General features: G+C 47.7%; 1 protein-coding gene across 1 annotated transcript in view; it reads left to right on the top strand.

The window, feature by feature from the left end:
* Positions 1-12053, top strand: part of unc5ca (unc-5 netrin receptor Ca) — a 140512-nt gene that overhangs the window by 100141 nt on the left and 28318 nt on the right. The window contains 1 exon segment of the mRNA XM_048243938.1: positions 8609-8789. Within this exon segment, the coding sequence (XP_048099895.1) occupies positions 8609-8789 (181 nt within the window).

Genomic DNA, 12053 nt, shown 5'->3' with positions numbered 1-12053 from the left:
ATGTCTCTCTTAACTGTCATTCCTCCTCTTTCTCTCTCTCTCCCCCTCTCCCTCTCATGTGACATTGCGTTGCGGTGCGATGACATGGGTTCCGGTGCGTAATGAATCACCTCGGAGCAGGTGCACCGGCGTGCGTCCCAGCACTGCTCCCGTGCTCCGGAGAGAGAGAGAGAGAGAGAGAGAGAGGGAGGGAGAAAGAGAGAGAGAGAGGCTCCATTCAGCACATCTGTATCCCTGATTTATGACCCCCATCCCACCTCACCTCTGCCCCCCACTCCCAGTCTACCCCGGTGCCCCCACCTCTGCTCCCAAACTCACGGGTCCCCTGCCTCAGCCATCTGCTGGTGCCATTCCCCTCTCTCCTCTCTCTCTCTCTCTCCTCTCTCTCTCCTCTCTCTCTCTCCCCTCTCTCCCTCTCTCTCTCTCTCTCTCTCTCTCTCTCTCCCGACAAAGGCCCTCTGAGTGCCAGCGGTGTTTGATAAACACATTGACGGGTTGTTATCGGACTCCTACAAAAGGCCAATGCTGTCGCACGCACACACACACACACACACACACACACACACACACACACATGCACACACACACACACACACACACACACACACACACACACACACACACACACACACACACACACACACACATGCACACACACACACACACATGCACACACACAACAGTCTAGATTCGAGGCCCGTGCTTCATTTCGCTTTTTGTTAGGAACTATCTGCTAACACGACCCCTGTCGCCACAGCTCAATTGGAAGGTTGCCTCGGCCCCTTTGTGTGGAATTTGATTAGAAGTTGTTTAGCATTCAGAGACAGCCACTTCAGGGACCTGTCATCCACTTTATTGGAGGGAGGGGGGTTGTGGATTTATTATCATCTTTTGTGTGTGTGTGTCAAACATGGTCTGCAAGTGTCTAGTCTGCATATGCTGCTGCAGTGATGAATGGATGTCAGACTGAGTGTTTGTCTTGGGCTCTCATTCAGAAAAGCTGATGAGCTAAGTCAGGAACCCCCCCCCCTTGTTCAGGCTGCCTGAATGCCCCAAAGCAGTGATTCCATTCCTCTTCCCTTCATTACATCGCCTATTAAATACATCTCTAATGCATGGCCCCGTAATGACATGTTATTTCTGGCTTTCCGTTCATGAAAAATGAGAGAGCCCCCTTCCTTGCCGCGTGTCCCATATGGATGAAGTCACACCCAAATGACCATCTTGTGCGCCTGAGCTGTGAGCAGCTGAGGACCGCAGGGGTGACTGACGGAGTTAAAAATAGTTCCCCGGGTTCCACCGGCGCCCAAGCCCTGCTCTGCTCCTTTTCCTTCCCTTTCCCTTCTCGGCACATGGGTGCCCCAGTTCTGTCTCAGCTGGTACCGGTGAGGGTTCCTCATGCCCCCCCCCCCGGTGCCAGTGTACACATGTGACGTGAGCCGTGGCAATTTCCATGCCAACCGCAGGAATCTCAATCCTCGTTCATTTGCCAGTGTCGCAATCTCGAGGGGATTAGGAGTGGGATATATTAGAGGAGCGGTTTGACATGGGCTCGCTCAGTGTGTGATTAGCAAAGTCACCTGGCTGGACACATCCAGGGCAGGGGTCACTCAAGCAATCACATGCCTGCAGTGGTGGAGTCCAGACCATCAAGCCTTGAGGGCCCAAGAACCACAAGCTTTTTTGGTGTGTAATCAGAGACTGTGCAGAGACAATGCAGTGGAAACCCAATTAATTACTCATCCAGAGTTGTGGACTCCCCAGTGAGCTTTCTTCACTGTGAGACAAGTCCTTTTTTTCACACTCTCTCTCACTCTCTCTCTCTCTCTCTCTCTCTTTGTGTGCCTCCCACTTTTTTCTTTGTCCGTCTCTTTCTTGTTTTATCTCTCCCTTGTGGATAGTGTGCATGTTTTTGTTTCAGAAAAGTGGACAGAAAAGCCAACGCTTGCTTTTGAGGGAAAGTGGATGCTTCTCTTTCCGAGGTCACTAACCCGTTTCTCTTTAGTTGCGTGAGTCGTCGTATTCCCTTTAACAGAGCCCTCCTCCTGTGAAGCCAAGTAGTCGAAGAGCTCAGTACATCTTCATTCAAAGCCAGATGACAGATTTTGTATTTCAACACAGACAGACCTTTGTAGTTTGCCATGTATGCTAAAATATTAAACTCATTCTTCAGCCTTTCAGTGCAGTGTTTCATTTGGGTATATAACCAACTATTTAAGCATAGAGCATGCGTGGCTATTGGCGATACCAAAACACAGGTAACTGTTTTGCTCCCAAAAAAGAAAGCACAAAATAGTATATATCAGGAACAGACTCACAACCCACAAAATATATGGCACATTGAAATGCTGCCAAAAATCACCGCTTTGATATCACGGTCACGGTCAGTCAGTAATTTCTCTGCAAATGAGATCAAAAATAGAGTGCAACCTGATTTCGGAATTTACATGGGGAGCCTGCCAGTAAAAGGAGCTGAAGACTGACCGTTTCACAGAGCCTCTTGAAATCACTCCATAATTCATAAGGTTTCCTTGAAAATCAGCAATGGAGGGGGAATTACGGGAGAGGTTGCGCATAATGATGGCCCATGATGGGTCTGTTATTTGTCTAATGAACAAGCTGATTGGTGTTCTCCATAGATTGGCATTCAGGCTGCTCAGAGACCGCTATTCCTGTCCCTGGCTGCCCCCCCCGCCCATCCCTCTCCGCTCCCCTGCGCGTTGTGTTTATTTTCCAGGTCCATTTGTCTTGGGGAGTCGAGGGAATCCAGAGCATTAAAGGGATTGAAGGAGCGGCAGAAGCACACTCGTTTATTGCTTTGTCTGAGCCCCCCCTTCCTCCTCTCCCCTTTCACACACTTTTCTCTATCTCTCACTTTCTCTGTCTCTCTCTCTCCCTCTCTGTCGTGTGTGTGTGTATGTGTGTGTGTGTGTGTGCTTTCTCGGAGCAGGCTCCCTCCCAAACTCAATAGCCGGGCTGACATGTGGCAATTTCCCTCTGTTAATGACAACAAATGTGCCAATTATGTTAATGAATCTCCTGATGCCAATCAGTCAATAATGAGCAAGGGCACATCTGTCTGGGAGTGCGGCTGCTACGCGTGTCTGTGTGCACTGGTGTGCCGAGCAGTGGGAGCAGCCCAGACATTGTGTGCGAGTGTGTCTGTGTTTCTGTGTGTCTCTGTGAGTGTTTATGCTTGTCTGCTGGTCAAAGAAAACCAGATCAGCCTGTGGTTTTAGTGGCAGATTGTAGAGCTACTTGACATTAATATGGACAATCTGGACCAGACACAGAGAGAAAAAACAGCGCGCAAGACATGAGTGATTGAGAGCAGAATACACACATTCAGCCCAGAACACTGTTCATTACACATGTAAGGCCCTCTGAAAGTGTGAGGATCATTCAATTAGCCAGAGACACATTACAATTCACCAACAAAGCAGACCATCCCCAATCCAAATTGTGCAGCCTCAATTGAGCATTAATTGTGCCCTGCATAATTATAACCATCTTTTGTCTTTGCATAATGGCTGTGTGATAATAATTAGGGTTGGCTTAATTATATGTTACCTGTAATGATTGTAGACTATGTAAGCTATTGTTAGGCTAATGGTGCCGCTGATGCTGCTGTTGTTGATGATGATGATGATGATGATGATGATGATGATGATGATGATGACAGATGGTTTGGAGAAGCATTGGTCATTTGCGAGCAGTGTTGTAGCATTAGCAGTGTTAGCATTAGCAGTGCCAGAGGTAGGCGCTGAATCAGTGCTGCAACATGCTCAGGGGCTTCTCACACAATCTAGACCTTGGTTTTGTATTTTGCTTGCTTGTCTGTGTGTGTGTGTAGTGTAGTGTGTGGGTTTTCTGTGTGTGTGTGTGTGTGTGTGTGTGTGTGTGTGTGTGTGTGTGTAGTGTAGTGTAGTGTAGTGTGTAGACTGTGTGTGTGTGTGTGTAGTGTAGTGTGTGGGTTTTCTGTGTGTGTGTGTGTGTGTGTGTGTTTGTGGGGGGCATCTTCAGTCTCCAGTGGGGTTTTCAGTGGAGCTTTTTTTTTTTTTCAGCGGTGGAGAGCTGAGAGCCTGGGGGGAGTGGGGGTAAAAAACACTCTCTACGTCCCAGCAGGAGGGCCCCCTCTCCCAATCAGCCACTCACACTTCCCCAGCTGTGACAAAGCTGGCACACGCGCGCACACACACACACACACACACACACACACATGATACACATATACATATACAAACACAAACACACACACGCACACACACACACACACATGATACACATACACATATACAAACACAAACACACACACAAACACACACACACACACACACACACACACACACACACACACACACACACACACACACACACACACAATAAGCCGAGCATACAGTAACCACTCTACTCTCCCCAGTCACTGGTTGTGCCTCGCCTTCTCTACTGGTGCGATTGCATTGCTCAAGCTCTGCCACGTCTGCAAGCACAACAACTCAAGAGGCCATTGTTCCCTTTCAGCTCATTTTTGTGTTTTCATTAACAAGAATGTAAAAGCCAGGGTGGGAACAAGCAGGGCCGCCCACTCCACCGTGCCATCCATTTGACAAACTTACACTGCCTGCTTTTAAAAGAGAGTTAGAAGTAGGCACATGATGGGTTCTGTTCCTCTAATAAAACTAGAGGCTTTTTACATGTACGGCCAGCAAAGTGATGGCCCGAGGTGGCCTGACCAAATCAATTTAGCCATTTTGGGGAGTCTGAAAAGAAATACTTTTCAATGAACAGAGTGCCCCCGAGGTGCGGGGTGACTGTCTAACTGAAGTCTATAATGTCCCAACCTCCCAATCGTTTCCTGCCGTTAGAGCACTTTGTTAGTACTTGCTCTCATGAAAAAATGTTAATTTAATGGATGTGACAACCTGGCTCTCACCCAAATAAGAAAATAAATCATGAACGCTATCCTTCAGGTAAAAGCAAAACCTTGGGTTTTTCACCTGGCTTAAGTTAAATTCATTCAAGAAACATTAATTTCAATTCATATTCCCTAAAAACGTCCAGAATGAGTCATGAAAAAATGTAAATGAATGAATGTGGATGAGCATGAATATATTAAACCCACAAGCCTCTCTCTCTTTCTGTTTCTCTGGTGTCTCCACAATTTCATTACAGTTCTTATGAAAGTCCTTTCAGCAAGTGAAGACAAGAGTAATAAATATTCAAAAACAGTGTCTCCTGTTTAGAAAACTCAGCGGTGCTCTGGTAGTGTAGAACTCGAGTGTCATTCCATTATTTCTTGAATATTGTTTAAAGGGAGATTAGATTCAAAGCAGGCGACAAGCAACTGCCTGTGGCTGCAGAAGTTCACTTTAATTGGGATGAAAATTACATTTTGCACTTGTTTTTTTTTTTTCAAAGTGCATCCTAATTAACTTCAGCCCTTGTTATGATTACTTATATATACAGTAAGTGGTGCTGATATTGCTACGTACCACAGACCCAAAATGGCTTGAGGACCTGCACCCGTGCAGAATCACATTGCTTTACCTACTTATCTATGGTAACAAACGGGCACCTTTATCATGGCACAGTGTCTTCAGGTCTGTACAGTATGTATCTAAACAATAAACACCCCACCCCGCTGCTTGTTTTCCCACATCAAAGCCTTATCTGACTTAGACACGCTCAGGGTGCAGGGGTGGGGGAAGCTGGGGGGGGGGGTATGGGGGTGGCGGCAGAGCACCCTTCACTGAGCGACCTCTGATTCTGCTGATATATACCCAGCAGGGAATCACAGTGATGGAAAGGGAGGGGAGGCAGTGCTTTTTTTCTGTGTGCACACACCTGCACGTCTCTGTATCGACATGGTGCAGCACCAGTGGCTAGAGGGAGTGAAATGAAAAGAGGTGGTGGGGTTGGGGGTGGTGGGTGGAGGGGGAGCTGGAGCAGCACCACCCGACCTGTCTGCTGCTGGCACTGCCGCCACCTCTGCTTCTGCTACTGCTGCTGCTGCTGCTGCATCTCCAAAGTGTGTCAGGATGAAAAGCTGCTCGTGCAGGCTGTAATCAGCGTATCCTCACTAATACAGGAACAAAACAAAAAAAAAGAAACATCTGATGCCCAGGGTGTGCAGCAGTGATAAATCTCTCATCTGCTCGAGCTGCCTGTTTCCTCACCTAAACAAACAGCTGCATTACCAGACTAACAAAGGAAGTTATAATGATTGCGGAAAAAAAGGGGTCGGATGTTCCTTGGGGCTTGAAATTACAGTACACGGAGGTGTCTTATTGGTTGCCATGTTTGTCACATTCTCTATCAGTTTTCAGGTGTGCCAGACAGCTTTTGTTTTTAATCTAAATGAAGGAATCAAAAGTGGCAGAGGCACAGCCTGATGTGAAGGCTTGGTATTAGTTTAGTCGAAACATTCCCAAATAGGTTCCAAAAAGATAATCTCTTCGGCTTAAAATAGTCAGTTTGACAGACTTGAATATGGTTTTATTATGTTTGAATATTTATTTTTATTAGATATCTGAGGAAATGCTTACAACGCACACCATGAGACCAAGAGATAACTTGATAGAAAATGAAAGTTTTGTCACAAATATTTTTGCCCACACATTTTGAAGGCAGCGTTACAGCTTGAGCTGATATTGTACACAGCACTTGGAGCCTTTGATCATCTCCCAATACTGTGATTTTGTGTTCTATCTTTCTCTTTCCCTGTTTCTCTCTCTCTCTCAGTTCTCTCGTGTCTGTTCTCTCTCTGTTCTCTTGTGTCTGTCCTCAAATGGCTTCTCACACAGCTCACTACTCGGAGACAATGCCACCGTTTTCTGGATGGCTGACCAACATGATGGCACTTTTTTGGGGGCCTGAGTTGTGTGTCTGGCTCGATAAGCGCTGTTTATTTTTTTCTGTCCATCTGTCCAAAGGCCGGTAACTCGGGAGTCTCAGCTCTAGCCTCCCATACTGCCCAGTTCCCCCCGTCGGTTTGCCATGCACGGACCTCCAGTGCCATTCTTGGCCGTCCACAGTTCATTAATGATGTGCTCATGCAGTCATTATTGTGAATGTCAGCGCTAAGCCTTCATTTCCCCCCTCGTCTAATAAAAGTCCGGCCACATCATTTCAGACGGATGAATTGAGACACACCACTGTGGTATTTCAGCACTTTAGCCTCGTTATTTATGCGACTGCCTCAGATGGATTTACACATGCTTTTAATATTCTAATTAAGAGCGCGCGGGCTGAGGTATTAGCCCAGGAAATCAACCTGGACTGATTTAGATCCACGGCATGTGGATTAAATGGGGCAGTTTGAAGGGGGTGAGTTAACGTGATGAATGGAGCGGCGTGAAAACCTTGCTTAGCATAAAGCGCTATCTGCGTTAGAACGCGTAAAATAGATTTGACGCTTGCTTTGCAGGCGTGCTCGGGCATGTTGACAGAGTGTGCGGATTTATGCACCAAGGAGTTGCCTTGGCACGCATTGCCTGCTGGGATATTCCGTGCCAGCCTTAGTGCCCCATCGGGGTCACTGGAACAGGCCACCTGAGTGGAGGGCGGATCAGCGGAGGTTCTCTGCATTCTTTTAATCAAGCGGAGGAGGGAGAGAGGGGTTGCTCACCTTGTGAGACGCACACAGAGAGGTGGTGATGATGTTGATGATGGCGACGAGTCGCAGCCCTCCGAGCCTTGCCGTCTCGTTTGCCTTTCATCTCCTTTAGATCAGCCGGCGCAGAGCTGACACCCACCTCACACTGCCTCTTCCTTCCTGCCTCCTAGCCTTTGTGTGTGTGTGTCTGTGTGTGCGCGCGCGTGTGTGTGTGTGTGTGTGTGTGTGTGTGTGTGTGTGTGTGTGTGTGTGTGTGTGTGTGTGTGTGTACATGTTTTTATATCTGTGTGTTTGTGTTAGTGTCACAAACACAGATGGCTGGAGAAGACACTTCATTCCATGCGGTGCCTCTTTCCGCCCCTTAAATAAACGTCCAACAAAGTGCCACTTCATTTTGAACTCTGACCCAGCGAAAGCAATTTAATGACCCCTTGTGGCCTAGCTCTTAGGGGGAAAAAACAGATGTGAGAAGTCATTAGGTGTCAAATGTGTGTTTAAATATAAGGTACTTGAAAGACCTTTTGAAAAGAGAAGGATCTGATGAGAATACATATGGTGGGGTGTGTTAGTGATGAGTGTTTTTGCTCTGCTAATCTAATTGAATTGGTATTAAAGAAACATTATAATATGCAAATAAATGTTTTATACCCCAGTTTGACTCGTGTGGTTGTAATGATGAAATAAATGTTTGATACCCAAGTTGGACTCATGACAATAATGATGAAAAAACAATAAAAAGGTCTGTGGAGGTCATACATGTGTAGTAATGTGTAATGTGTGTAAAGTTCCCCTGTAATATATAACCTTTCTGCATTGCTGAGAGAAGATGAAAATAACATAAATACATGTAGGAAGTAAACAGTTTTGTAGAATATCGTCACAAAACCTCTTGGGGCTACTTGAAAAAGAGGAGCATATTTTATTACTTCAGTGTTCATGTAATCATGATTGCATTAGTATTCCTCAATGTCATCTGCTCTCTCGTTTGCACAGGTTGAGTGGTTGAAAAATGAGGAGATCATTGATCCGGCGGATGACCGTAACTTCTACATCACCATCGACCACAACCTGATCATCAAGCAGGCTCGCCTGTCCGACACGGCCAACTACACCTGCGTGGCCAAGAACATCGTGGCCAAGAGGAGAAGCACCACCGCCACTGTCATCGTCTACGGTACGACCATCTTCCATGACCTTAAGATCATACAGTCCGTCCATACATACAGTATGTCTGGTGGTTTGTGTTCTTGTAGCATCAAATCGATTTATCCATTCACTTTTTTTTATCTGTTGCGATACATGACGTTATAACTCATATAAAGCATGTCTTGATTGATTTTTCCGTGAGGAATCAATCATTTTCTGAGTGTGATGGTGTGAAGCATGGCCCCAGTCCACATCACACAGACAATACAGAGAGCACCTCAGAGAGCAACTCAACATCGCTTCCAAAAAAAACTCTATTGAAAAAAGGGGGAGAAAACATCAAGCAAGTCGAGTCCTTGTCCTCGTATCACAGCCCGTCCCCCTGCCAACAGCATCAGCCAGGCAAGACTCCCATCTGGTCCACATAATTAACATTCGCTTTCAGCCAAGATTTCACCTGGCCATACCTCTCCCATTAAAAGCCATATGCAGCGCTTGTGCTTCACATGTTCACTCGATTAAAGTGGCGATGGCGAGTCCAAAAAGCTTCTGCTCTTTCCCTCTGTGTCTCATACAGCATTTTAGTGCCATTCTTATTTTTTACAGCAAAGGACAGATGAAAGAGAGAGAGAGAGAGAAACAGACAGACAGACAGGCAGACAGGGACAGAGAGAGAGAGAGAGAGAGAGAGAAAGAGATTGCTTTGGACACAGCCAGCACTAGAGTGCCATTCAGATGGAAGAGCTCCTGCTGAGACCGGTGATGGTATAAATTTTGAGTGGGACATGAGTTAAGTGGCGTGGCGGCAAACTTCAACACACTTCCCCCTCTTTTCTCAGAGACGCAGGCTTCAACACCTGCTCCTCTGCGCTGATGTACAATTATCCCCCAATAAGGGCCAGATCAGCGGGGAAGCCGCGATGCTGCCACGCGAAACACAGATGGTTTCCACATTCACTGCGGCGCGAGTAAATGACAATTCAAGCCCGGCGAGTTTCGCAAGTCAAACATCTTCACATGTGGTGGCTGTTCTTGAATCAGTTGGCATTTCAATGAAGGAAATCATTACTTTTAGAAGAAATAGACTGAAGTGAAAGCGGCAGGACATTGGAAATTGTTATATTTATTTCTTCTTAATTCATAAGTATGTCAGTTGCTGTCAGACATTGATGGAAAGTTCAGAGAAGGTACTTTTTTATGGAGGCGGGTGCAGGAAGTCCTTAGTCTGTTTGGACCTGTGCTATCCAAAAACTGAATCACAACTCGCACGCTCAAACACACACACACACACACACACACACACACACACACACACACACACACACACACACACACACACACACACACACACACACACACACACACACACAATCCCCTCTCTCTGGACCAATGTTCCATTCCTTCGCCATTTGTTCATCTCTCATCACCTTCAGCACAGCCGCTCTCCCACTGCAGCCATGCCTAAATGCAGTGGTGTGTCAACAACATCTCCCAGGAACGTTTTGGACACATCACAGACCATATCCTATAGGGAGCACAGTGTGGTTTAGGCACTGTGAGTGACTGACTTTCGAGGATGTGCACTTTTTAATTGTGGCAGAGGTGGAGGTAGAAGATGAGGAGGAGGAGGAGGAGGAGGAGGAAGAGGAGAGATGTAAAATGGGTCACCTCAGCAGGCGTTCCTTGGGACTGTCACTGGAGCGGAACTGTTCTAATCGGAGACTTTCAAAAGGAAAGCGGGGGAAAAAAAAACGTGTGCCAATTCCAACATGCGCCCCCGCACACACACACAGTTCATACCAGCTCTATCACCCTCAGCAGCACCTCCTCTTTCTCACACACACACACACAGACCACCCTCACATCCGTGCGACTAGCGGGAGGAGATGCAGGGTCTCTCTGCCTGGCTGCCTCACCTAGTGAGTGTGGCTAATCTCCACTTATTAGAGTCCCCCTTCAGACAAAGGCCAGATGCTTGTGTGTGTCAGTCAGGGTTAAATGGGTTGTGATCCCTTAGACATCAGGAAAGAGTGATAGAGGGGGAAAGAGAGGACAAGGAGGGTTGGAGAGTGAGAGAGAGACAAAAAAAGTCACTCAAGTCGCACTCTCCACTTCAGCGCCCTTTTCCACTTCGCCACCCGCCATAGAGTTTGTGTAGATGGCGGGGAGTGGAGGAAAAAAAATGTCTGAAGATGGCAAAATGTTTTCATCACTCCGCCGAGTGGCTTTTGCAGAGGTTACAAAAACGGGAGAGAAAAAGGGCGGGCAAGGCACAGAGAGATAGAGGGATTTGAAGGATTAGGCCCCGGAGTTTTTTTGTGTTTCGGTATTTGGTGGCTCTTTTCTATCTCTCTCCCTCCCTCACCCACTCTCTCTCTCTCTCTCTCTCTCTCTCGTACTCACTTGTGAGTGGGTCACGCGTGCTGACCCTTTCCCGGTGGGCCTCCAATGCGATGCAATGCGAGGCACGCTGCTACTGCCGTGTGAGTAGGCCGAGGGAAGGGGATGGAATGAGAAGGGAGCGGAAGAGAAGAGAAGAGAAGAGAAGAGAAGAGAAGAGGAGGGGAGGAGGGGAGGGGAGGAGGGGAGGAAAGAGGAGGGGAGGAGGGGAGGAAAGAGGAGGGGAGGAGGGGAGAAGCATGTGGCTCAACTGTGTGGCGGCGGCGGCGTGTGTATGCTAATGAGAGCCTGGAGCGCATAACTGGCGAAAAAAAATAAATCTGGTGATTTTTGTCACTGCATGCCGAGCAGCAGAGTGGCTCTAACTAGACTGGTGAGTGCGGTGCGGTGCGGTGCGGTGCGATGCGATGTGATGCGAAGCCCATCCCAACCTGCCACCCCTCACCCCTACCCCACCCCACCCCTACCCCTACCCCTACCCTTCCTCCGTGCACCATGGAGCCAGTCATTATCGGCTTCGTCAGCGTGCCGGGCGTTCGGCGGAGAGGCACGCTTTGATGTGGGATCATCCTCTTTTGACGCAAGCGCTGGAATCTGCCCTGTTCTTCTGGCTGCATTCTCCAACACCCCCCTCCCTCCCTCCCTCCCTCTCTCCTCTTCCTCATCCTCATCCTCCTCCTCAGCCGCCCCCACCCGCAACCCACCCACCCTGCTCCTCCACCACCACCACTCTTTCACTTTGAAATGGCACATGAAGAAAGCGGGAAGCCATTGAAGGAAAGCCCAAGTCTGTAACAATATGGAGAGTGGGGAGCTTCTTATGATTAATCCACTCCTTCAGAGGAAGTCCAGAAATATCAAGAGCTATCGCGGGCTTCCCAGCTTTCAGTAT

This window comes from Alosa alosa, chromosome 5 (assembly GCF_017589495.1).
Source record: "Alosa alosa isolate M-15738 ecotype Scorff River chromosome 5, AALO_Geno_1.1, whole genome shotgun sequence".
Taxonomy (NCBI): Eukaryota; Metazoa; Chordata; class Actinopteri; order Clupeiformes; family Clupeidae; genus Alosa; species Alosa alosa.
The sequence above is the reverse complement of the archived record's forward strand: the minus strand, read 5'-3'. Positions and strand labels throughout refer to the sequence as shown.